Source organism: Frankliniella occidentalis, unplaced genomic scaffold (genome assembly GCF_000697945.3).
Source record: "Frankliniella occidentalis isolate FOCC.00 unplaced genomic scaffold, Focc_3.1 Scaffold16, whole genome shotgun sequence".
In the NCBI taxonomy this organism is placed as follows: domain Eukaryota; kingdom Metazoa; phylum Arthropoda; class Insecta; order Thysanoptera; family Thripidae; genus Frankliniella; species Frankliniella occidentalis.
In genome coordinates this window covers 1287730-1311969 of record NW_026267146.1, presented here as the reverse complement: position 1 = coordinate 1311969, position 24240 = coordinate 1287730, and the positions used below count along the sequence as shown (strand labels likewise).

General features: G+C 42.4%; 5 protein-coding genes across 8 annotated transcripts; 2 read left to right on the top strand and 3 right to left on the bottom strand.

The window, feature by feature from the left end:
* Window positions 1-1248: 1248 nt before the first annotated feature.
* LOC113217953 (uncharacterized) lies at window positions 1249-5633 on the top strand. Of its 3 annotated transcripts, none has more exons than XM_026438066.2 (9): window positions 1249-1421; window positions 2171-2587; window positions 2656-2949; window positions 3049-3182; window positions 3268-3396; window positions 3476-3599; window positions 4449-4575; window positions 4789-4943; window positions 5036-5633. In XM_026438066.2, the coding sequence occupies exons 2-9, from the start codon at window positions 2288-2290 to the stop codon at window positions 5324-5326; spliced, it is 1554 nt and encodes a 517-aa protein (XP_026293851.1). In that variant the 5' UTR covers window positions 1249-1421; window positions 2171-2287; the 3' UTR covers window positions 5327-5633. The 3 variants fall into 3 exon arrangements, with proteins under 3 accessions (XP_026293851.1, XP_052120003.1, XP_052120004.1); XM_052264043.1 differs by having other exon boundaries at window positions 3476-3701; XM_052264044.1 differs by lacking the exon at window positions 1249-1421 and adding an exon at window positions 1865-1996 and having other exon boundaries at window positions 3476-3701.
* LOC113217980 (intraflagellar transport protein 27 homolog) lies at window positions 5448-7249 on the bottom strand. Its single transcript, XM_026438098.2, has 5 exons — window positions 7034-7249; window positions 6875-6954; window positions 6648-6767; window positions 5942-6175; window positions 5448-5596 (listed from the first exon to the last, which is right to left on the bottom strand). The coding sequence occupies exons 1-5, from the start codon at window positions 7071-7073 to the stop codon at window positions 5498-5500; spliced, it is 573 nt and encodes a 190-aa protein (XP_026293883.1). The 5' UTR covers window positions 7074-7249; the 3' UTR covers window positions 5448-5497.
* A 144-nt stretch (window positions 7250-7393) lies between these two features.
* Window positions 7394-11221, bottom strand: LOC113217963 (translocation protein SEC62). 2 transcript variants are annotated; one of them, XM_026438078.2, is made up of 8 exons: window positions 11096-11221; window positions 10184-10316; window positions 9994-10102; window positions 9706-9904; window positions 9414-9604; window positions 9127-9313; window positions 8869-9047; window positions 7394-8774 (listed from the first exon to the last, which is right to left on the bottom strand). In XM_026438078.2, exons 1-8 carry the CDS (start codon window positions 11216-11218, stop codon window positions 8654-8656), a joined length of 1242 nt encoding a protein of 413 aa, XP_026293863.2. In that variant the 5' UTR covers window positions 11219-11221; the 3' UTR covers window positions 7394-8653. The 2 variants fall into 2 exon arrangements, with proteins under 2 accessions (XP_026293863.2, XP_026293871.1); XM_026438086.2 differs by lacking the exon at window positions 11096-11221 and adding an exon at window positions 10822-10845.
* Window positions 11222-11406: 185 nt separating this feature from the next.
* LOC113218256 (zinc transporter foi) lies at window positions 11407-18304 on the bottom strand. Its single transcript, XM_026438531.2, has 12 exons — window positions 18087-18304; window positions 17237-17466; window positions 17026-17143; window positions 16896-16942; window positions 16401-16796; window positions 16116-16316; window positions 15880-16018; window positions 15582-15682; window positions 15397-15476; window positions 15048-15265; window positions 14774-14961; window positions 11407-14694 (listed from the first exon to the last, which is right to left on the bottom strand). The coding sequence occupies exons 2-12, from the start codon at window positions 17417-17419 to the stop codon at window positions 14551-14553; spliced, it is 1815 nt and encodes a 604-aa protein (XP_026294316.1). The 5' UTR covers window positions 17420-17466; window positions 18087-18304; the 3' UTR covers window positions 11407-14550.
* Window positions 18305-18820: 516 nt separating this feature from the next.
* LOC113217945 (uncharacterized) lies at window positions 18821-24211 on the top strand. The gene is made up of 11 exons (XM_026438055.2): window positions 18821-19013; window positions 19452-19605; window positions 19680-19919; window positions 20048-20143; window positions 20251-20496; window positions 20636-20779; window positions 20862-21007; window positions 21082-21180; window positions 21283-21398; window positions 21486-21873; window positions 22020-24211. Exons 2-11 carry the CDS (start codon window positions 19480-19482, stop codon window positions 22153-22155), a joined length of 1737 nt encoding a protein of 578 aa, XP_026293840.1. The 5' UTR covers window positions 18821-19013; window positions 19452-19479; the 3' UTR covers window positions 22156-24211.
* The last annotated feature ends 29 nt before the right edge of the window (window positions 24212-24240 follow it).

Here is a 24240-nt window from a genome sequence, read left to right as displayed (position 1 = left end):
CTCACACACACACACTGCTTATCGAGGGGAGGGGAGGGGGTGACTTCTGCCCCCGCTTGACTGCCCGGCCCATGGCCCGCGGCCGCGGCGCGCGCTCTCACTCACACAGACGCGCGCGCGCGCGCTCAGTTGTCTACGTGCATGTGTGAGATGGGGGTCGGGGAGGTAATCGTCCTGCAGGACCCTAGGCAGACCTCGGTCTGCTTCGGTTCATCTCCGCCCGCGATCCCATACGGGGACGCACGAAAGTCATTGACTCAGAGTTATTATTGGTAAACTGATAGCCGATTCTTATAGGGCCTCTCGGATTGGACCCTGCTGTCAATCCATCCCAATCTTATCAACTCTGCTTTGCCACTTTGGGCCACCCCGTTTTAATAAAGAGAGCGCCACCGACGCCGATTTCATCCCGTTTCCCACGGAGAGGATCGGCCCCCCGATGCGACAGATGATGCCGATGATAGGGATCGTCCAGAAAGTACGCCCGCCATTCTCTGTTTCAAAACTTCCGATATGGAGCCTACGCTCGCTCTCATATCGCCTGATGCGTAGGCAACATCTTGCTTGTAGTGCATGCGTGTGCTGCGGGGTGGCCTACCCCGAGTCTCGCAGGCGCCGAGCTCCCGCAATCCGACGGATGAATCTGAGTAAATCGGACGTACTTTCTGGACGATCCCATATGTCCGGGCCCATGGCCCCCCGCGGGGGTGCGGGAGAGGAGTTATTAGTCCCCCTTGTCGTCTCTAGTGAGCCTCCTGAAAGGTAGGAATTTGCGCAACAAAACCCCTATTTGTAGGCAACCCTTATGCACCCCCCGCCCCCCTTTCTCCGGGGAAAATCTGTGCTGTCGAGAGGGAAAAAAGCGAGAAGGGCGCGCAGTTTTCCTTCTGCAAGGTAAAAATACAAGACGAGTGTTTAGTACTCTGTTGCTCTGGTGGTGGAAAGGGCGATGATGGAGAAATTGTGGGTTTGGCTGGCGGTGTTGCAGTGGTCAGAGGCGACGCGGCGCTGCATGCAGGGCCGACGCTGTGGGAGCGAGCAGGGCGCCTTCGTTTCCAATATATTGGGATCGGTTCGGCTCTGCTTACGGCCCGGGGCTGCGACGATATCGGAGCCTGTCGTAGTCGTAGTCAGGCCGTCCGCCCGCCGCCGCGGCCCGCCATGTTCGGGTTCATTCGGCGTACCAGGTCGCGGAGGGTCACGGTCCGCCCGCGCCGCCCCCCTCCCCCCGCGCCGCCTTGGGGCCCGTCCCCGGCCGCATGTTGCCCTGATGTCCACTCAGTCAGTGAGCGAGTGCCCACTGAACTGGATACGCGTCTTCCCGAGGCTCGCGCGCTCGTCGCCTCCGCCGTCGTCGTCGTGCAGGACGTGCCCCTCCAAGCGACGTCGCCACGCCCCACCACGCCCCCGGACAGCGGCAGGTGAGTATTATTGCGAGGCGAGCACATGCCAGGACATATAAGCGAAGCGCAGTGCGAACCCCCGACGACACCGCGGACTTTGACCCGCGCGCGCGGACGTGTTTTTGTGTAGCTGCGCGTCAAACATGGCGGGAGAGGGAGGGGGGGGGGTCTTCTTCCTCTTGTGTTAGTACCGGGAATCAAACCCAAGTCAAGAAGGCTGCGGTTGGCCCCCGAGGGGGTCGCACGGGCGCCGAGCTTTCCGCCGTCCGACTTTGGACGCGGAGCCCCTCCCCGGTGACGTCGGCGCGATGCGCGCCCGGGTCGTGGTTGGGCCCCGCGAGGGGCTGCATCGCATCGCATCGGCCGCGTTATCGTCGCCAAGCGAGCCAAGCGCTGCTGCGTCCGTGTTTTCTTGTTTTTAAGGGGGACAACAGCAGCGTTGGCCGAGAGCGGCGGCGGCGTCAGTAGCAGGGGAAAAGGGGTAGGGGGGGGGGCGTCCTAAGTAGCGAGGACGTACGCGAGATAACTCTTCTCGTCAGCCTTCCCTTTCCCTCCTCTCCTCCAGTGGACAGCACTTAGGCCCTAGCGCTGGGGTAGGTCGTGATCGGAGGATATGGTGCATGCGTCAATAGCAGACGGACCCCCCCCCCCCCGGGGGGGGTCCCCCCCTCCCTCCTAGTGGTTGCTTAGGGAAGCAGCAGTTCAGCCCTAATGGAGGCGCGCTCAACCAACAGCATTAGCGACACAGTCTTGATTGTTGTTTGCAGTGTCTTCCGTCCTGTCGGTGTCCGCGACCATGTGAGGACCCTGGCGACGCAGCAGGAGCGCATCTAACGTCGAGCGGGGTGCAGTCGAGAGGACACACGGTAGCAAGCGAGCAGGGGATGGTCGCCATGGCCAGCGACTCGTACCTCCTGAAAGTGCCCCCGCCCCCGTGCCAGGCGCGGTGCCGGGGCGGCGACCAGCAGTCGACCTCGTCCTGCGAGGTGGCCATGGTGGTGACCCTCGTGGTACTGGTGGCCGGCATCCTGTCTCTGGCCGGTACCGTGTTCTACTTGCACATGGAGCTGGGCAGAGTGCAGGCGTACACGATCCAGCTCGAAGCCAGACTCAAAGTTATCGACACCAAGCTCAGCCACCTCAACTACATCGAGCAGCTGAGGGCGTTCGAGAACCCGGCTGGGGTGAGAGGGGAAAGTCTCATTGTCCGAGTCCTGGACTGGAGGGAGTGGACTAATTCCTCTGTGTGCAGGCCCTCGACCACGGTGACCTGTCCGACTTGGACGAGGAGGATGAGGACGAGGAAGACGACGACTTCCTGCCATACTACCAAGACGAGGAGAACGATGGCATCATCGAGAGGCGCGTCCGAGACGAGCAGGACGAGGACACGACCGTGCAGCCCCTGCAACCGGCCGGCAGCCTTCTGGGGCGCAGTCTCGGGGTTGATGCCACTTCCAGCCCGCTGACGCCCGGCTCTAACCCATTCGACGAGAATATTGGTCCGGAGGACGCCCCCTTGGACAACCATGAGGCCGGAAGACAGGTGAGCGACTCGTAACCAACGATGTAGCAGCAGTCTGTGTCCGCCTAGCCCATATGTGGCGCCCTTTTGGTAACACGAATCCCGACCGCCGGCACGCAGGCCCAGCCCATCCAATCCCCCGTGCAGTTCCCCTCGGAGGCGGCTACCCTCCGCCAGCGCCGCGACGCGCAGCAGCCCCAGCTGAAGCTGTACCACACGCTGCAGGTGCCCGCCGCGCCGCCCGCCGAATCCTGGTGAGTGATGCCCGTCGCCGACGTGCAAAGGGTTGTCTGTCAGCCTACAGCTGTCCACTAATGTTACGTTCACGTCGTGCCGCAGGAGCCCCTACGGCTCACACCGCCCCCAGCCCATGTACGCGGAGCGCGCGCCCACGGGCTTCGTGACGCCGCCGCGGCCCTCCGCCGCCCTCCTCGGCACCACCCCGGCGGCACCCATCGCCAGCAGAAGGTACGTAAAGACGGGTGACATCGACGGCGACCTCGACAACGTGCTCCCCCGGGACTCACGCCCCTCCCTCCCTCCGCAGGTCCAGGGTGATGGACGCCGAGAGGGCTCCGCGCAGGCAGCACCATCAGCAGCGGGCCGGGCGCAGGCAGCGGCTGCAGGAGGTCCCGCAGGACGTGTCGCAGGACGTGCAGCGCAGCGTGGAGGTGGGGCGCCGCCGCCAGCAGCCCGCGCAGCCCGCCTGGGCGCCCGCCGGGGCCGCCTACGAGCAGCGAGACCCCTGGCGTGCCTCGCGGCGAGGAGTGCGGGTGACTGACACTTTCCACCAGTAACGCGCAGTCTACACTCCGCGTACACTTGCCGAGGGGAGGGAGGAAAAGTCTACCTCACGGACGGGGCGTGGGAAAAGCGTTTTATAGGATTAGGAGTTTGATACTTATCGGGAAGCAGCGGGTTTGAAAATCGCAAAACGAGGGTGGGAAAATGTACGACACGAAATGTAGAATACCATGACATGCCTTGTTGATGTTTTTGTATATATTGTCAGCTTATGTACACCAAGTTACTATTGTACCTGCGCGTAAATTACGGGCGATCGACCATAAGACACAATAATTTTTAGTACTGATAGTGGTAGAATGACTAATGCGTAAAACAAATACAGGTTGAATTATTTAGCAGTGTTTTCGCTGAGACTGATGTAGGATTACAAATTGAGGGTGTACATGAGGAATTCAGCACGAGAAAAAAGTGTTGTTTCAGCAATTTTTGGTGCTAAGATTAAATGCTCTGTAAAATTTCCTATTTATTTTTGTAGTGTATCGTTCACAAACTGCTGAAAATTGTTTTCTTGTTCAATACAGCAGAATGCATTGTTTTTGTTAGGAAAAAATAAATAAAAGTTCTATTTTTTTAATGTATAAAAAAAAAGAAACCACAATACCGTGCTTTATTTCTCGTGTCAAACCTCCATTTCCCGCACACAAACAAAAATCACAACAACCGCGATGCGGCCGCGTGTTTTCAATGGACACGCCCTGCTTCTCCCTCTGCAGAGCATCGACGCCACGGTGGAGGTGGAGCAGACCTGGCGGCCGTACGCCCCCGTGGTGGAGGGCCCCGCCATCGCGGCGCACTTTGTAGGGGACTCGGGCCGCCAGCGCGCCAGCCACCACTACGACGGTAGGTCCCCCGCGCAGGCGTTCCTTGGGAATTCCCTCGGGGCGTTCGCAGTGCGGCGCAGGCGTTCCTAGGGAAGTTTCCCCCGAGGCGTTTGCAGTGCGGTGCAGGACTTCCCAGGGAATTCCCTCCAGGCGTTCGCAGGGCGGCGCAGGCGTTCCTAGGGAATTCCCTCTTGGTGTTCGCGCAGCACTCACACCCGATCTTGTGCCGCAGAGAGCGGCCGGCTCAAGCACCCGACGGGCGAGTACGCGGACTGGCGGGCCAGCGACTGGGTGCGGGAGCTGGGCCTGGACCACCACTTCAGGCTCGCCGAGGCGGGTGGCCACGTGACGGTGGACACGCCGGGGCTGTACTTCGTGTACGCGCAGGTGAGCTCCTCCAGGGGGACTGCCTGCTGCTGCTCAGTTGATCACGTGTGAGCGACGGACCCACGACCACCTGGGGCGTTTTCTGCCGGCAGGTCAACTACGCCAACGACAAGAACGAGAACGGCTACTGGGTGTACCGCAACGGCCACAAGGAGCTGCTGTGCGCCGTGACCTCGGCCGTGGTGGGCTCGTCCGCGCACGCCAACACGTGCTTCACGGCCGGGGTGCTGCACCTGGCGCGCGGCGACCGCGTCTCGCTCCGGGACCTGGCGGGCGACCGCTACCGAGTGCTGGACCACCCGGGCCGATCCTTCATCGGGCTGGTGAACCTCAGCGGCTGCAAGCTCAAGCAGGAGCCCGGCAGCGGCAGGGTGACCGCGTGAGCTGCTTAGACACACCACACACCCGAAGGGCTGAAATCATTGGTTCAAGAGGATTCGTAAGGAACAATAAAACTTGGACAAGACTGATTACTTAACTAAACTTACGTCTGCAATCGGGAGAGGGAGTCTCTCCTCTTTGCTGTCACGACAACCGACGGAGAATAGAATATTTCAAGAAATCATGTGGAATGAGGAGACTTTCTCCATGAACACTCTGTGCCAGTCCAAGGCCAGCATTTCGAAGGGTACGGTGACGGCTTTGTTCTCTTTCTAGAAACGACAAGAAAAATAAACAAATTAAAACATATTGTGTGTCTTTTGTGGTCACCCCCAGGCTGCCCCAGGCGTAGGGCGCCTTGTGGCGGCGAGGTAGGCAGTCCCGCTCGTCAGCTGTGCTGTGCAGTACAGGCTACTCACAGGGGCTCCGCCGGGACGCGCAGACAACCGAGGAGGGGTAGTATACTTTCCTTTGACCAGTCAATGTACTCCAGTCACTTGCAGTCATTTTTCCAATAAAATCCAGTCACATCTAATCTTTGGACCCACACTCATTTCCGCGGTGACGGGGTGGTTAGTCGAGTCAAGTATGACGTGCGCCCCTCCCCTTGCACTCACCGCAGAGCACTCGACGTACTCCATCTGCAGGGCTGCGGCCAGTTCCCTGCCCTCGGCGCTGCTGATCGTACGCCTCGCCTCCAGGTCGACCTTGTTGGCCACCAGCACGCCCCGGATAGCGTCGGCGCGCACTGCCGCCTGGGATCGCACCATGTCCGCCCAAGCAGGTACGGAGCGCACCGAGGAAGGGTTCGTCACGTCCAGCACCACAATGAACATGTTCGCGCCATTCCACTGCCATCGTTGAGAGGAGAAAGAGAGAAAGGGGCTGACACTTGTGGACTAATACTCTTTAGGACAAAAAAGCAAGGCGCATACTGGAATCGCAAGTGTGTGAATGTCACACACTTGTAGGTGTGTGAAGCACACTTTGAAAGGGGGGGGGGGTAAGAGTGTGAATTTTATTAAGAAAAAATCACACGTTTACCCCGTTAAGTACGAATGGACATTATTCACACACCTACAAGTGCGCGACATTCACACACTTGCGATTCCAGTGTGCCCTTTCGTACACTTATGGGGTTAAGGTGCGAATTCCCCTTTAAAAATTCACATACTTGGGCCTCCATGTGTACGAATGGCATCCACACACCTACAAGTGTGCGAAATTCACACACTTGCGTTTCCGATGCATCCCTGCTACCACAACGCAACTATACTCCCTAGCACTCATTCAAGAACTTTAAAAAAAGATGTGTCGCCTTACGTATTTTGACAGCAGTTGCTCGTAATAAGGCTGCCCTGAAGAATCGTAGATAAAGAGCTCGACAATGTCGTTTGTGTCTGGTATTGGCACCATTTTAGTAGACAAATCAACTCCGAACGTCTGCGAGTAACAAAATTTTGGGAGGGGGGAGGGGCGGGGGTAATTGGGATTGAATTACGACACGGTGACGATGTATTATGTTTTAATTAAAAATCTCAGAGAGTTACCATTTCGTAATTTTTTGGATAGTCCCTTCCATCACTTAGGAATGATTTTGTCAACGCTGTTTTCCCCACGGCTGCGTCACCTGGGAAATGTGCCCGATCAAATGGTTGTCGTTCACCTATGCTGAATCGAGATGTCTTGCAGTACAACACCGTGCTTACCCACGACTGCTACCTTCGTCCGAATTATGTGCCGCGGCATCGTCAAGTATGATTTCACAGCGGGGAAGGATAGCTCTTCAAGCAACGAACTTTATGAGCTTTGAGTCAGCTTAGTGAGATATCACTGGCTACTGAACCGTAAGTGCACCGAGCACAACTGTTTGGCTAACCAGTTACCCTTGACAACCATCGTCTGCCAACCTTCGGGCGATAATGTCCCTTCACCCAGCCAGTCAAGCATATATAGGGCAATAACAGAAGAACAAAGGTAAGCTGGTAAGCTATATGCGTGAGAGTGTGAATAGACCACCAACACATACATTGTTTTATGTAGAGAGAGGATCAAAGTAATACACCATATTGCCTCCCAACCACATTTTTTTTTAATCTGACATTTACACATTTACAACAGTCACCCAAAATAACTTTTACCTCCAGAATAAAACCAAACAAAATAGTATTGTAATATGCTTAATGATGAAAAATACAATTTACATTGATGAAAAGCAGTACATAAATCAAATTTTAAGGTACTGGTAACAGATCAGATCAATGAAGTTCTTGTCATTTTGTGACTTAAGGACTTAGGTAATCTCAAAACAAACACACAAAAAATTGGAAGTATAAATTACTCTTTCGTAAATCATAGTATTACTATTAGAAAAAAAAAACAACAACAAAAAACAATATGAATGAGTAATGTCCTATTTGGCTGTTCTACTTAATAAAAGAATGTGGTTTCCTTTCCACACTCAGTGTGAAAATCAGGTGTGGCTTGTTACACACACAATGCCAACCACACACAACTAAATTGTCACACTGGGAATGATAACATTGCACAGGCAATGCATTTCCATTAAAATGTGCAGTCTGCTCAATATTCTTATAGGTAACCAAAGAAATTACATTTTGTCCATCTCTATAATAAAACCACAGACATGATAAACATAATACAGAACCTTGAAAAGTAAATTGTTACGTGACACATTCAGACACAATAAAAACTCTTTGGAATATTATGAAATAAGGCTAAGATCACTTTAGAACAGGAAAACAAAGCTTCATTCCATAAACCACTAATAATCCTGTATTCAACAGAAAAGAGGAAGTAAGGAAAATCCAGAGATTTACCCAACAAGAATGTAATTTCAATAGGTATGCCTTAACATCTTGAAATGATATCTAAACTTGTTCATTAATCAAATCTAAAACAGATTCCACCAAAAAATCATTAGATATAGTCGTATAAAAGTCAAAAACCTGCATTACGCAAGTAGAATTTTAAAAGGTGGCTTTGAAAAATCAGTTTTTGTTAAAGCTCAAAATAGACGATGTGAAGCAATTTAAACAAAGTCTTTTGCTCAGGCTCCCACCTACTTAAGAAAGAGTAGGATTTCATTAAGTCCGTCAAAATTTCTGAAAGTATTCAATGAACAATAATATCAGTTTTACGAAAGAAAGCAACAAAACAGACCTTTACATGACAAGAAACAAGGACAAAGTACGGACTTTGTGGAAATTAAATCGGCCTATTACTTTATGTTTAAATAATATATTTTAAATAAAGCTAGTAATGTAATTTGGGGTTAACTTGATTATGAAGAGTAGTTGTAGAAGTACCTAGGATGCAGAATCTTCCGCATCCTCTTTTTCTACCATCTCAAAGTCACGTCCTGTTGTTGATTTCTGACTACTTTCTGATTCACTTTCAGTATCTTTTCCTTCAATGTCGCTTCTGTGTCTAAAAAATAAAAAGATAGAGAAAATAAAATAAATAATATGAAGATATATGACAGACACAGCTAAATATGGTGACATAAATTTGAAAAACATACCTTTCGTCTGTTTTATCAGCATTGTCCTTTTCATCTTCAGCACCAGTTTCTTCTGCCCCTGTGTCTAGACCACGCTTCCCTTCTCCATCATCCTCTGCATCAGAATCCTTTTCTTTCTTCTTCTTATTCTTCTTTTTCTTTGCCTTGTTTTCCTCATAGTCACTTCCTCGATATTCATACTGTAAAATACAGATTAGATTAGTTCAAAAGCTGCAGCACCAAAATATTTTTAAAGGGATGATAATAGATGTTACTGACATGGTAAAGAGGCCAAAATGATGCCAAAAAGCCAACATCTTCCACCAAATTTGGAAGCAGCCAGAAATGGTGTCGGCCAAAAGTAAGTGTCCAGATGATACAGAAGACAATAACACGCAAAATTGCAAGGGCCAAAATAAACACCAACACACCAGCTGCTGCAACACTTAAGTAGTAAACACCCTTCCTGCAAAACATAAAAGTTAGAAATAAGAAAATCTGTTTTAATTTTTCCTTAATAAAAATGTAAACAAAATTATTTCAATTTAAGAAACTATATTAGATACCTCACTGATGGTGGCCATAAAGGAAATACACAAATTCCAATAGCCCCAAGAACTACCAATGTGCCAAACACCCAATAATAAAATGGAATGGGATCGTAGAGCCAGACATATGCATCCAAGCCATCGACAAACATTTGTTCAATGTGCATTTCCAAACGAATTTTACGTTTCTTGCGCTGTTGCTTCTCAACCTGTCAAACAAGTATATATCATAGAAAAAAAACTTTTGAAATAATGAAATATCTAAAAAAATTAAGTGAAAGTATTCTATATGCAAGAACAATCATCATACCGGAGCCAAGCCTTTTTCTTCCTTGCAGCCCTCAGCATGACTACTTTCTGCTTCTTCAATACTCTTCTTTTCCTTTCTTTTGTCCTCTTTATCATCTACCTCGTCTTTCTTTTTCTCCCTCTTTTTTTGCTTTCCCTTGAGTTCTTCTTCAGATACAACAACCTTCTTGGCACGATGAAAGAATTTGTGGCTCAGCATTCTTTAAATGTCAAAGTTTGATTCAAATGAAAAACAATGTAATAAGGATTACACCTGAGGGAACATAGAATTGATAGCAAAACTGCTTACCTCTCCAGAAAATCAACCACATCTTCTCTGCATGCAAAAAATGGTTCCTCCCCTCCCTTCCTTTCTTTAGCCCAGTGAGAATCCATAAGGGCGTCAACTGCCTTCACAGCTAAGAAAACAAAAGGGGGGTGATATGTTATATTATGACACATTTAAACTCCACGGAACATAAATTAAAAATTTATCTTACCAGTAAAATATTCCACACTGTAGTTAAGAAATTTTGTCTTCTTGTTTGGAACATTGTTTCTGAGCCACTTTGCAACGGCATATTCCTCTTTGGATGGCTTTTCTGGCTCAACTTTTGAACCAGGGATCAATTCCTGAAACAGTTTTTTTTACAATTGATTGTTGACCCCCATTTAGCGATTTAACAATGAACATTATGACACAGGTTCTTGTCCAATGGTTATAGCGTGTTTTTGTTTTTTTCCTGCTTATGATGTCGCTAGTTAATTTAAGTTAAGAGTTAAATCTGTGGGTTCAAAAATTTAAATTACAACTGGTTGAAATCACTCACTACAGAGAGGTCATATTATCTATGTTTATGTACCTCAAATTACAATTGAGGTGGATTAAAAGTACTTTTAATAAGTAACAGTAAATATAAAGATAGGTATGTAAAAGAGAGTGATGTGCCGATTTTCAGTTAGAAGACTCACGCGCGCTCATGGTAAAATAATTACACGACTGGCACGATTTTCGTGACACCAACACTGTTCCGCACGGGTCCTTAAATACAAAACTTGTGGTACATATTGAAACTGCCAACGCAGCGTTGGCACTTTCCGAGGACTGCTCTTACTCTCGAGACCCTCAAAAACTTACGAAAACCATCGTAAATAAGCAACGACGCTGAGGAACTCGGATGTCAACGTTGCGTAGGACTTAATTGAGGAATGTAACGGGACCTAAAATTGCTTGCCTGAGTCTGAAACCCGAGGTGAACGTATGAAGTTACCCGAATGGTTTGAGTTGTCGAGAATAGAGTAATGTGAAATTTACTAAAACAGCTAATATATAATTCATTTTAAAATCAATAAGGTGGCACCCAAAAAGCAAAACATTAATTTTTTTGATGGACTCAGCGCAAAAATATTACCTCCTTTCTTTTCTTTAGCTTCCTTTTCTCAGCCATGTTGTCAAAACACAACACTCCTGCCTCAACGCGCTCGCTAAGACCAGACGCCACGAACAAATGACGAAACGTAAATGAAAGGAACATTCGTCATCTTTAGTGGAAGGCGCTGTCTGTGTGGAGGGAATTTTTGAATATGCGACTCCATGGCTGAGCTAAATTGGCTAAATCTTGAGCCGAGATGCAAGATGCCTTTAATTTTTTTGAAGACTTTGTAAAAGTGGTCATTGGTGAAAGAAGAAAGTTAAGAAAAAAAAGTAATCCAATATCCAACATAAGGTGGTGGTCTAATAACTTGCATTTAATTAATAAGTACAACAAAAATATATTTACAAAACAATATTATTAAGTTAAAATTTTAGTTGGTTACACCACAGAAAAATCTGAAAACCATGGTTTGTTGTTTAAACAAGGTCGTCCATAGCACAATTGAAAACAGCACAAGCAGCAGTCAGAAGTCTGAAATTGTCAAAAATGAAAACCTCACTTCCATTGCTACAAGGAGAGTGGTACAAAAAAATTACAAGTTTGAAACAAAATAATATTGATTTCTGAAGTATGTTTTCCAATTGTATTTTAATTTTTCAATTTTTTCATGTACTGTAGTGCTTTGGGAAATATTCGTGGAAAGCAGTGTAAAGTTCAAAGCACTACATTTCTCACATGTGCCACGTACCAATGTTTATCTTTTTATCACAAGTTGAAGTAGCAACTGTTCTAATATATGTTCTAGCTTTTATACAGGAACAATTGTTATAAGTTAGTGTGTTAGCTAGAATATCATCAAAAAGACAATAATGAAACCAAATAACCATAGAGACAAATCAGTAAGACACTTTCTCCTTTGAAACTCCTATTCCTAATACAGGATGGGTGATCCGCGGCATGATGCCGTGCGAGTGTGCAACCCGTCCGCACGCAAGGATCCGGTACAGTACAGCCAGGAAAAAAACAACAGCGCGAATCACCCACTGTGTATGTGAACACCATCACTAATTCCAAAGTCCTTTTGAAATAAAATATTTGATAGTAATCATACATCTTTCTCCAAAATTTAAAATTTTCATAGTTCAAATTAAGTTTATTGCCTGGCAGGAGTGAATTTAAAACACGCACATAGATACAGAAATTAAACAAGTAAGTTAACATGAGGCAATGAACACAAACTTTGTAGCTGAAATTACTGGATTCCAAAGTACAGGTAATTGTTCGCTGCCTATAATGCTGAACTAGGTTAAATAAGAGTTCAAAGTCAGATTTAATTCTACGCATTTCCCATTACAAATCCTTCTTCAAGTCTTTGGCATTAAAAGCGCTTTATATTTAAAAATTAAATTACTGACATGACAGCTCAATAAGCTACAATAAAGATGACACACTCCATTAAAAATTACATGAAGAGAACTTGTGTAAGTCAGACATTTAAGTTTGTGTTGAACAAAAAAACAAAAGATGAGGCATCAGAGTTTGGAATAGAAGTTCCTAACTGCAGCCAACCAGTAGTACATTACATTAATTATGTGAAATTTGGTCAACACTGCCAATGATATGAAGCACACATGGAAGCAATTATCTGAGAAAGTTGTTACTAAATGGAATCAAGTAAAATAAACTTTCAATAAAATAATCAAGAAGTACACGGCTTTCCTCCCTTATTGAAGTATTATAAGAAAAAAAGGGCTTGTAAGACCCATGATCTAAGCTGATAGCCATAATGATTATTCTTGAGCATAGATAGCAGTCACCATTTTGGCAGTTCAGTTCTCTCCACCTGGTCCTTGAGCAAAATGAGGTACAGCTACCTGCATCAGATGTTAGCTTGAATGAAAATTTAAAATTTTAACCAGGTAGAGAAGAACCATGACATACTTGCTGAAGTACCAGAGTTTCAGCAGGAAAACCACATCAAAAAGTCATGACACAGTACTGCACAATGAGATCACATGATAAACAGGACATGCCAAATATCATAAGTCGAGATGTCGCAAAATATATTAAAAAAAGAAACAAATTCAAGAACAATTATAATGTTGCAGATATAATTATACATGCTTCCCCAAGGTTATAACGTATAAGTCATAGGACATAGAATTTAAAGTCCTAAACAAGAGTTCAATGCTTGAAATAAAAATAGAACAAATCACTACATCACTTCCTCTCTTAATATGAGCCAAGATCAATTCTGAATGACAGGTCAATAGCCAACACCATAATACTGAATAAAATGAAGTACAAAGATCCAACTTTGACCTGGATTAAATCATCAAGCCAGCTTCTTTAGAGCATGTAACACAAATTCTTGTGAAAACATATAATACTGGTTTACAGCATGATTTAATAGTGTCAGGTACGTAAGCCCAAAAACAACTGCGAATAGACTACAACAAACAAGTCTTGAAAATATTCGGAACAAATAAACTATACTACACAATGTTAAAATGTGTAATCAGATTCATAAAATAAAAACATTACTAGAAATGCAGAAATATTTCAGTAGCACAATGCAGAGAGAGGTTTCCTACATTGTGTTCAGTAGTTAAGAACATGAGACTCAAGTGTACAAAAAATAATTGAAATGGGGCTGAAGAACTTCAGTCTTGTGAAGATACGCAGTTTTCTTCCAGTGTCAAATAATATATCTTATTCTACAAACATTTTTACTACTGAAAGCAAAGAGTAATTGCAATAAATCATATTTGGTCTTCTTACCGCTAATCATTCAAGAAACGTGAAGTGGAAATAGGCCTATTCTCTAACCTCATAGTTTGAAACAAGTGAAAAAAATATAGATATTTATCATAAATATGTATGTAATTAATTTGGCATAGGACTATATCAGGATCCCTCCATGTGCAAGTGAAATTGACTATTAAACAAGAGGCATGATGATACCTGTAACCTCCTGTCATTAACTAAATACATAAAGGCGCAGAGATATGTTCTAGAGAATACCAATTGCTAAACTCAGCAAATTAAGCATAAATTGATCTAGCAGAAAGATAAGGTTATCATTTTGATTTACTGAAGTTATTCAGAAGAAGCTGAAACAATTCCTTCTTTGAATGGTTAAAGAAAGCACAGAAATGCCAGAAGGGCAAATAAAGCCTTTACAAAAATGCATTAAGGTTTTACTGGCAAAAAAAATAATTTAAAATTAACAGGAAATGTGAAGGGGCCTTGCCAATGGCTGATATTTTAAGTTAAATTTTCACTCACACATTTAGAAGGGCCAACTGTCCAGTTTTACTATCACATTAGACCACACTTCTATACAAGTTCTAGCATGTTCAGCTCAGTCAAAACACATGTGATACCTCAAAGGGTAAAGAAAGCTGCACATATCTAGATGTGAATATACAGTGTCTTCCAAATTATTGCTCATTACATTAAACAAGCATGTTTCAAACCATGAAATTCAGTCAGGTAAATGAGCGTTTGAGATCATGCTCGTAGTGTGCAATCAAAAGCATGATACCAATGCCTGACATCAGTCCCATCAGCTGAAGAAGACATTGACATACAGAACCACCCTCACTTGTATGACTTGTTGACAGTTCAGGAATCTGAAAAACATAAAGAACAAATTAATTAGACAATAAATGTTTTTCATTACGTTTACAATGACAACATCATCAAGCTCACCATATCTACTAAGGCAATGTAAAGAAACATTCCCGCAGCAACAGCAAAAATCCACTGGGATGCAGTTTCAGTATTTCCTAAGACTATACCAAGGCACATTCCAAAAAAGCAAAGCACTGATGACAAAAGGTTGTAGAAAACAGCTTGCTTTGCACTCATGCCTGCTTTCAGAAGAACTGCAAAGTCACCTGAAATTTTTTTAAAAATATATTTCTATAGAAATTTTAAAAAACGAGAAAAAAAACAGCATTTTTATGAAATTGAAAAATGTTACCAAGTTCATGAGGTAATTCATGGCAAAATACAGCAACCGCAGTGCTAAATCCTCCAGCAATATTTGCTGCAAATGCTGCCCCAATAGCCATTCCATCTGTGAAATTGTGGAGACCATCACCCATAATTACCATCCATGCTACACTGGAGAGACTGTTGGGAGCAGAGTGGACATGACCATGTGTGTGAGAATGACCATGGTGGTGGTTCTTGTGTTCCCTAAGTTATAAAAAGAACAGGAAAAAATAAATTATCAACTTGGAGCAGAGAGGCTGTCAAACCCACCACAATACAGTACAGTCAATACAGTCATCATGCAACACAATACTTTTTAATTTGGTGTGAATTACCTGATGATTATGGTATAATCCTTATCACTGGGTTTCAATTCTTTAATTTCACTTTCTAAATCATGACCAGCTGTAACAACCTAGAAAAAGAACATTACAACAATGTAATTTCCACTAAAAACCTTCCATGAAATCTTTGACACACTATTTTTAAAACATTATTAGTATGTACAAAAAAGTATTACCGCATCTCGGTCATTAGTGAGAGCTGGAGTGGAAGTAAGATCTTCTTGTGTATTGTTTAATTGTAGGGATGATGGTCCACCATTTTTATGCAAATTGCCATCTGAATCAATCCACCCAAAATAAATAAGTATGCATGGAGCCAAATAAGGATGCAGGAGTGGTAATAAATTTAAACAAAAAACAAATTTGATTTTTTGTTGTTAATGTACTCTTAAATATATTAGACCCTTTAAATATCTAAGACCAATGCCAAAGTGGTGGGCCTTTTTTTCTTCTTCAAATTAATAGGTAACATACCTTGGAGAGTTTCTTCCTTCGTAATGTCCCCATAGCAGTAAGGATATGAACTGTACTTGTGTTTGCATAACTTTTCACCAACAGTATTGTTGTCTACATCTTCTGTATCCCGCATTACTCGAACTCTTGGAGTAGGTGTCTGAGATTAGAAAAAAAGGACTTCGTGTAAAAAGCATGTAGGTTAAAATTTGACATAGGCCTGTAGCTCATTAGAAAGAAACATTCGAAGAACTAACTCTGCTTTTTCTTTGACGTCTTTTCCTCCATTCAGCACACAAAGTGAGACATTTCTCCATGAGGAAGAAGAACACAACTCCTAATGAAGTTACAAGGCCTTTCCACATGTTGGCTGAGTGGGGGTCATCCCCGTGGTCGTGATCATGTGTATGGGAGAGGCTGCTGCCGTGACTGGCTTCCTCTCCGGTTGCCATCATAGCCTAAAAAGACACCAAAAAAGAAAAACAAACATAGGTTTTCCAGTTTGTAGAGAACAAAACACACTAAAGGGAATAAGAGCTTACATGAGGTAGGAGGTGTAAAAGTGCGTCACCGCACAGTGTACCAACAGCAAGTGCAACAAGAAACTGAAGTAGTTGCTGGTAGTAGGTTTTCTGCATCACGGGAATCACTGCTACACCAAGAAGTCCGCACAAGCTTATCACAATAATACTAAGGGTAGCCCACAGCCAAACATCTAATGTATTTCCTGGTCCTGCAGGAATTGCAGAAGCGACTTGTCTCGACCATGTCGAAGACAGACCACTTGAAATCTCACTTTCCAATATGCACTTGCTAGGTTCCACAAGCTTATACAGAAGTAAGGGACATAAATGTTCATAGTCACCAGTATTGAAAGTAATGTTATCACTGTTATTGGATTTGTGAGTTGTTTTTACAAGATTCTCAATTGGAACACACTAGAACATGTTAAAAAAAAGAGAAACGATGGAGTAAATAAGAAAACACATATAGCATTTTGTTAACGCCCCTTGGATTTTCATTACAGCAGTACTCACTCTAGAAGCAGCTTCACTTTCAGAAGAGTTGTTAAGTGGAACATCAACTGAAATTGAATGGAAATATAGGAAAATGTAACAGATAATTAAGGTAACATGAACCAATACACACTATGAATGAAAATGTTACCATTTGATGGGTGAAATAATTTAGGATCTAGCTGGAGTGCTTTGATTAGCTCTTCAAAACCAGCCATTGTCAGATGTTCTCCATCACCATATTTAGAAAACATTTTCTTAACAAAAACCTGATTTTGAAACAAGAAGGATTACTGCCAAACTTAAGACACACACTAAAAAAGAACCAATCAAACCAATCAACCAACAAGAACCAATCTTACTTTACTATCCCACTCTCCTTCAAATAATGCTTCTCTTCTTTCTGATTCATTGTGTAAATGCACCGTGCCTTTAGAGCCCATTTCCAGGGGTGATGGACTCATGTCATGTTGATGTGCAGAACATGGTGCATGGGCAGCACACAATATACATACTATACACACGGTAACAAGGTGTTGCTTCATTTTTATTGGAGTAGCTTAACAGTTGAACTGCCCATTGAAAACCAAATCTGAAACATAAGGGACATTTGCAAAGATGAAATTCCTCCATTCAAATCTGTTAAATTCACAGGATACAGTTTGATAATTGCACGGCAAGTGAACATTCTAAAAGAAAAGGCCTGAAATTGGTCTGATGTAAGGAAAAAAAAATTCCGGTGACTGCTATAGAAAAGCGAACGGACAAAAGAAAACTGGAAATCATCTACTGAGAAAAACACATCAGAGAAAGTTACTAAAACTGAGATGTTGAATGCAGACTAGAGTTGCTACTCTGTCTCCTCTGTCCTACTTCAGACACCATGGCAAACCCCAATTTTGTGTTAGGGATTAAACAATAATTTCTCTCCACATAATGAGGGTCTCAAATACATCTATCGTATTTGTATACTTTAAGAGAGCTTTTAATAAAGGCACGAGAGGGAAACAGGATGAAAATAATGTGTATGTGTTGACTATACGTCGGAGGCCTATAACCTGTGCACAAAGCTTGCAAAAGCACAAGCTTTGGCAAGAATGCAAGATTTGATTAGTACAGAATATTTTTGGACCAGCAAAGTACATAGTAGCATGTAGCAGTCTAAAATAGGTAGTGCTAAATGCTAAGACTTGATAAAAACACAGATCGCACCTCAAAGTCTCCTTATGCACACGCTGCGTGCCGGAGCAACGAGCAACAAACGACTTTGCCAGGCTTCTGGCTTCTTCGGCTTTCGGCAGCGCACTTCAGGGACCGTGACGTCATGCGGGAGGAGGGTCCCATGTACGAAAGTTGTCCTTGTAAATTTAGTAAACTGGCATCATTTGAAATGTGTTACTTAATGGGCTATGACATGATATGATGCATTGATGGTTCAGTCATGACAACTAACCATACCAGACACATTTTAATCAAATACTTCTACAATACATTTGGTCATAGGGGCTGTAAAAAAAATTGCTCCAGCAGAAGACGCACGCGCATGGATACATTTCCGACATTCCCCAATATTGAGAAAAACTGCCCAGAAACCGAACGACAGCAAGTGAAACCAACATATTTTCCGATTTTTTCTTCTTTTTGAATTAAATAGGTCAAACTAGACGATGTTTCGGTGTCTTCGGTAGAGCTTTGGAGACGATAGCTCTACTTTTTTAATTTATGAGTAATACCAGTTTGTTCACAATAACACACATCATAAAATCATTAACGTACTAGTTTAATTTGTAGCAGGAAGACTTCAGACTCCACCCTCTGGTAAAACGACAATACCAAAGTAGAATCAGATCTTGTTCATTCCCTAAAAATGTGTCTTACTTCAATTTCTTGAGGGATAGGAGAAGATTTTGGCGCTGAGGGTTGGTGCTCCAAGAAGTAGTTCTGCTAGCAGCCATTCTCGTTCGTTAGCAAACTTTACTAGCAACTTGCCATCTCGCTTGTATCGTATGCCAAATCCATTGAATATGTAGACTTCTGTGACTAATATTTAGTGTAATGGTTTTCAATACCAATTTGTTATGGTGTTTTTCTGTGGATTCGTGCCCTCCTTAGCCTGGCCTCGATATCTTCGCAGCTCAGGCAAGTTGTCTGCTGATATTCTTGACTGTTCTTGTCCCTAGGTTAATTAATGGGGAAAGGGCCTTTGTTCCCGGTACCATCTGTCAAAGTGATATTCTTGGTGTTTTGAATAGTTTCTCGCACTCTTGAAGATATACATCTGGTTAAAGTCATCACGAAATTCATATTAGTGTTGATACTTTTCATTCCATGAACAGTGCTGCTGTGACAGACACTTCTCATGCCTAGGCTAGCCTAGAGTGAACTACTGTTGGAAAATTGATGTGTATCATGGAAGAAACGATGAATCTCATTTTGATGTACTTATTTTTATTGTTTTGATAGTAACAGTAGGAGTGTTTCAAGTTGGTTAGGACTACCCTTCTCATTCGTTAACCAGTGCTCATAACAATGAGTTTTGTTCCAAAATGTTTATACTATGATTAACTTTTCTGACAGGTCCAAGAAAGTAGCACATTTCCTTATAATGCGTGGTATGTTGAAGTTGTCAACGTCGAAACCATTGGCTCTTCTTGCGAAGCTGGGCATGCCCAATTGCGCAGAGAATTGCTCTGGTCATGGAGAGTGCCACAATGGCACTTGTGTGTGTGAAGTAGGTCTCTTGTTATTGAGCTGAAATATTTTGATTACTTTCCTGTTCTACATACCTACTTATTATTTTTGCAGATTCAATTTGAAGGAGATGAATGTCATACTTTAAACTTTTCTTACTTTGCTGCGTTTGCATCAGCTTTCTTTTTCCTGGCTCTGGTATGCCTAGTACAATTGGTAACATGTATTGTGGCAGAATGGCAGCGCATGAAGGCACCATCATTGTTACGAGCATGCAGGCTTACAACTCAAAAAGTTTTATACTTTGTAGTTTTTCTTGCTGCCATGATCAGGGGTGCTTACTTTACTGCACCGGTAAGTTTCTTTTTTTGCATATTTATAATTGCAAATTAATTCAAGTAAGAGTATCCTTTTGGACTACAATTAGTTTGTTCCTACTGAAATAATGTTTTTACTGTTTTTTAAATAATTTCTTGCTCTAGACTGCAATGCTGGAAGGATGGTCCAGCAGTCTGCTTAGTGCATATTATCCCCTTCTGCTGACCGGCGCTTCACTGATTGTTTGTTTTTGGGCAGAGGTATATATACAGTATTATTGTTTTTATTATTAATCCTAGCAAGGGAATTATCTGTCAGATCTTTTTTCATGTTATCTTTAACATTAATGACTTATTATGATTTCCAGGTGTTTCATCTGCGTGATATTCGCTGGGAAAAGCCACAATTTCTATCAAAGTCATATTTGGCTTTTGTGACTTTCAACATCATAACATATTCCTTACTTTTGGCAGAATTCATTACAACTCAAATGTCTGACACAAATATGGCCAAAAAAAGTTTCTATTCTCACATATTTAATGGCTGCTATGCTGTTCTGTTGTTTATTGTTGTGATCTTTTTCCTCATATATGGTGTTGAAGTCTTTTTCAAGGTGAGTATGCAATATAGGACGGAATGCATTCGTTTATGATTTATGCTCTCACCACTCACCACATCCACCACATCACCTGTGGTCGGATAACTGGGTCTCATGGTTATATTCATCAATCCCTCTTGGTAACACTTTCTAGGTTCGGGGTGGTTTCCTGTATGAGCATCAAACTAAAGTCACTAGCATTGCTACTAGTAGTAGGACACCTTCTGGGAGCAAAGCTCAAGAAAAGACTCAAAATGGAGAGGGTGAGGAGGATCCGGCACTTCCCTCCAGTGGACAGGTATGTCACGTAAATTCTCCTTCCTATCTAACTAATAAATCTGTTCGCTCAAATTTGTTTCTGAAATTTTAATTAATTATAGACCAGCAAATTGAGATCAATATCCGACACAGTTGACACATCTCAGCTGCATCAATCAAGATTTGGCTTGGTTTCTCAAGCATTTATGCTCATCACAATTGTGGGATTCCTGTTCAGTGAAACTCTGAGCGAATTTTGGAAATGGAAGTAAGTTTTTTCTCACCCTTTATGATTCTTGCATTTTTTTTTATTATTGTTTCTAATGCACTCTTTATTTGCAGAGTACCCCTTTACTCACGAAATTGGCATGATCTGGTTTTTCGTGTTGTTGAAATTGGTGTTGTTCTCTGGTTTCCCTGTGTTTTATGGAATTGTATGAGGTGTGTTCTTGTTAACAATGATAGTGATTTTTTTCTTCTATCTATCTATTCTACCTATCTTATATCTTATTTTATTCATGATATTTTCAACTACTCTTTTAGCCCGGAACAACTGTGGATTTTGAACCCGAAAAGAATTTTGAAAAAGTATGAGGTTGATGTGAAGCACAGAGTTATACCCAAAGATGACACTGCTGAGAGAGATACTGCAGATTCTGGTTAGTAGCTGTCAGAGAATCATTTAATGACGTAGCACATCATAATTGATTTGTAAATGAATTTTACACATTGTAAAATTATTTCAGATGAGACCTCATCACTATCGAAAGATTGCTGGATATGTTATGACAGTGAACGCACTGATGCTGGACCTTTAATTCAACCCTGTCAGTGCAGAGGAGATGTCAGCTCTGCTCATCATGATTGTTTGAGACGTTGGCTTGTTGAAAGCTCAGTCAATCCTGACAGTATGCGGTGCAAAGTTTGTGGGGTTTCATACCAAGTGGAACGAAGTGCAAAACTTGATTGGCAACAAGGTTTCACATCACAACAGATTGTTACCACAACATCGCTTGTCACAATAATGTGCCTGTCTGCAGCAGGAGCATGGGTTGTCATACAACTTTATGAAGATTCATATATTCGAATGCTAGCTGTTGGCATGGCTGCCCTTGTTGAATACCTGTGCATAAGGTAAGTGATCTAATATTTCTTGACCCAAAGATCTAATATTTAATTTTCTTCCCACCCTCTCCATTTATACTGCTTTTTACTCAAGTGAATTTTATTTCTTTAAAATGCTCAGGAGTTTGCTGATATTCTAATCTTTATTCTTTCAGATTTTTAAGCATGCATACAGTTGTAGCGTACCAACGAGCAAAGGTGTCGGCTCTCAACATAATGGGATCTGGTCAACTCAGCACTATTAGCCAAACTATCGTCTCTGTAGAGAAACCTCCCAGTACTGCTATATAGGTAATGGGATAGTTTTTCAAAATATTTTTGTACTTTTTGTCAAGATTTGCTTTTGTAATTTTTTCCCTCTTTTCAAACGGTGTCAAGTTTTATTTCAAGACAACTTTCTTTTAGTGTCTGATTTTGTGTTTCATTGAATTAGTGCATAGAAAGTAAATATGTATGATGGTCATTCCTCAATTGGGAAGATCTACCATATTCAAAATACGGTATGCACTTCAAGTGTGGAGGGAGAATAGAAGTATAATTGCATCAAACAGATGAATTGTTTGGCATTTTCTTCTCTATTTCTTTGTTATTTTTTATCAAGTGTGGAACAATCTTTTTTAGAGCTATGAGGAATTGAAACATTGTTATGTTTGCTTTTAATTTTTAATTTTCTAGTCATTATTAAAATGCAATGATGCATGTATTTGCTGAGTGCCTTAAAATTCAAGAACTGAAAGTAAGAAGGGTTTGTTCATTACCCAATTCCAAATTCTTCTTCTTTAAAGTGCTAAATTCCTTCTTTTTCTGTTGTTTTTTTAATTTTGTTTTGTTTCGTTCTAAGACTCTCCCATATCCCTATTCCATAATTAGCAATACTCGTTCAAAATCACATGCAATTGACGACTGAATTAATCTTAAATTTGTTGCACACACTCAGGTGCTTTCAGGCTAATCCAGTAGGCATTTGTCAGAGACCAGCAGGGCAGCCTGACTTGGTTGGCTATTGCAATTATGTGCCCGTATACCATTGTTAGAGGAAGATGTAATTGGTTGTAGTCATCTGCTTTGTCAACGTCTGCGCTCCTGCTGTTGATTCTTTGCTTTCATAGTTTACTTTGTTGACCTAATCCAAACCTATGTAGTTCCAAGAATTTGTATCTATGTATCTACTATCAAATACTCAACTATGTTTTCATTATTCCAGCATAGACAAGTTTTAACTTAGCAAATTGGTAGTAGAAATTAATCTTAAAATCTAATACCATTATGTTAAGGGTATCTACCTAGTTTTCTACAAGACGAGTTAACAGACCCATGTTTATACTATTTCCATTACATTTGCCTGTACAGTACTAACTATGTAGTGTCACTGATGTATGCAGGGATTTTGTGGTATCGTGCATGCACAGTTACATAACTTATAGGATTATAGGGCAGGATTAGTATTTGATTCATAATGAGCACAGTACTCAGCCCTTCTCTGAATTGAAAGATCTTTTTCATTTTTTGTCAACCCTCTGTCATTTATCTCACATTTCTGCTTTTTAGTTATATAGGTGCTACTAACATGGTTATGTTCTCATTCATTATTCAAGCTGTTCTTTTGTTTTTATTTACTTGTTCCATTAATGGGGCTGTTCCCGCAAATTTCTAACCGGCTGACCATGTTAATGCAATTTTCTTTAATCCCATTTCATTGGTTACATTATCAGTTGCATTCATTGACAACACAGCATGCCATTCTAGCTTTTCACTTTATCATTATTCATGTAATTGATTGCCAAAAAGGAAGAGTTGTTTTTTTTGTAAGTATGAGATATTTTTTATGTATTGTAAGGTGGTAGTTTCTCAGATATCCCTTTTCTTCTTAGAACAGATATCTACTATGTACACTCAGAGTAGTAAGAATGTATTTCTTCAATACTTCTGTTGTAGGAAACCTGTGATAAGAACCAATTCATATATCCCCAGTATGGTTGTTTTCTCCTTTCGTGATGTTACTTAAAGTGTAAGTGTTATTGTAAGTTAGAGATGGGCAAAATTTAAAGTTTTAGTTTACTTCTAAATAGAAATCTGGCATCACTTTGATTTTTTTTTGATTTTTTAAAAAAAAGCTCACCGGGCCCTTATTTTTTTCTTTAAAGTGTGTTTTTCACATCCCTTTTAACTCTACATAAAATTTGTTCTACTTGTATTCTCATAGGCATCTAGAGCCTGATTAGTTAAGTGTTTCAAACCTTTGTGCTTGTAGAATTCCTAAAGATGCAAGTGGGAAAGGAATTTTATGAAAATATTCTTATGTATGCATACATAAACAGTACAATACAATAAATATTAATTGACTTCATTTGATTCATCTATTTGAACTAGCTGTTG

Excerpts from the sequence above, each read along its gene's own strand:
- LOC113217980 (XM_026438098.2), bottom strand. The coding sequence starts at position 7,073 with ATGCCGCGGCACATAATTCGGACGAAGGTAGCAGTCGTGG. Across the intron at positions 6,955-7,033 it reads GACGAAGGTAGCAGTCGTGG|GTGACGCAGCCGTGGGGAAA; the intron begins GTAAGCACGGTG and ends CACATTTCCCAG. Across the intron at positions 6,176-6,647 it reads AGCAACTGCTGTCAAAATAC|TGGAATGGCGCGAACATGTT; the intron begins GTAAGGCGACAC and ends CAACGATGGCAG.
- LOC113217945 (XM_026438055.2), top strand. The coding sequence starts at position 19,480 with ATGCGTGGTATGTTGAAGTTGTCAACGTCGAAACCATTGGCTCTTCTT. Across the intron at positions 20,780-20,861 it reads CACTTCCCTCCAGTGGACAG|ACCAGCAAATTGAGATCAAT; the intron begins GTATGTCACGTA and ends AATTAATTATAG. Across the intron at positions 21,874-22,019 it reads GTTGAATACCTGTGCATAAG|ATTTTTAAGCATGCATACAG; the intron begins GTAAGTGATCTA and ends TTATTCTTTCAG.
- LOC113217963 (XM_026438078.2), bottom strand. The coding sequence starts at position 11,218 with ATGTTCCTTTCATTTACGTTTCGTCATTTGTTCGTGGCGTCTGGTCTT. Across the intron at positions 10,103-10,183 it reads CAGTGTGGAATATTTTACTG|CTGTGAAGGCAGTTGACGCC; the intron begins GTAAGATAAATT and ends TTGTTTTCTTAG. Across the intron at positions 9,314-9,413 it reads TTATGGCCACCATCAGTGAG|GAAGGGTGTTTACTACTTAA; the intron begins GTATCTAATATA and ends TATGTTTTGCAG.
- LOC113217953 (XM_052264043.1), top strand. The coding sequence starts at position 2,288 with ATGGTCGCCATGGCCAGCGACTCGTACCTCCTGAAAGTGCCCCCGCCC. Across the intron at positions 2,588-2,655 it reads CGTTCGAGAACCCGGCTGGG|GCCCTCGACCACGGTGACCT; the intron begins GTGAGAGGGGAA and ends CTCTGTGTGCAG. Across the intron at positions 4,944-5,035 it reads TGTACTTCGTGTACGCGCAG|GTCAACTACGCCAACGACAA; the intron begins GTGAGCTCCTCC and ends TTCTGCCGGCAG.
- LOC113218256 (XM_026438531.2), bottom strand. The coding sequence starts at position 17,419 with ATGAAGCAACACCTTGTTACCGTGTGTATAGTATGTATATTGTGTGCT. Across the intron at positions 17,144-17,236 it reads AAGGAGAGTGGGATAGTAAA|GTTTTTGTTAAGAAAATGTT; the intron begins GTAAGATTGGTT and ends TTTCAAAATCAG. Across the intron at positions 14,695-14,773 it reads ACATTGCCTTAGTAGATATG|ATTCCTGAACTGTCAACAAG; the intron begins GTGAGCTTGATG and ends TATGTTTTTCAG.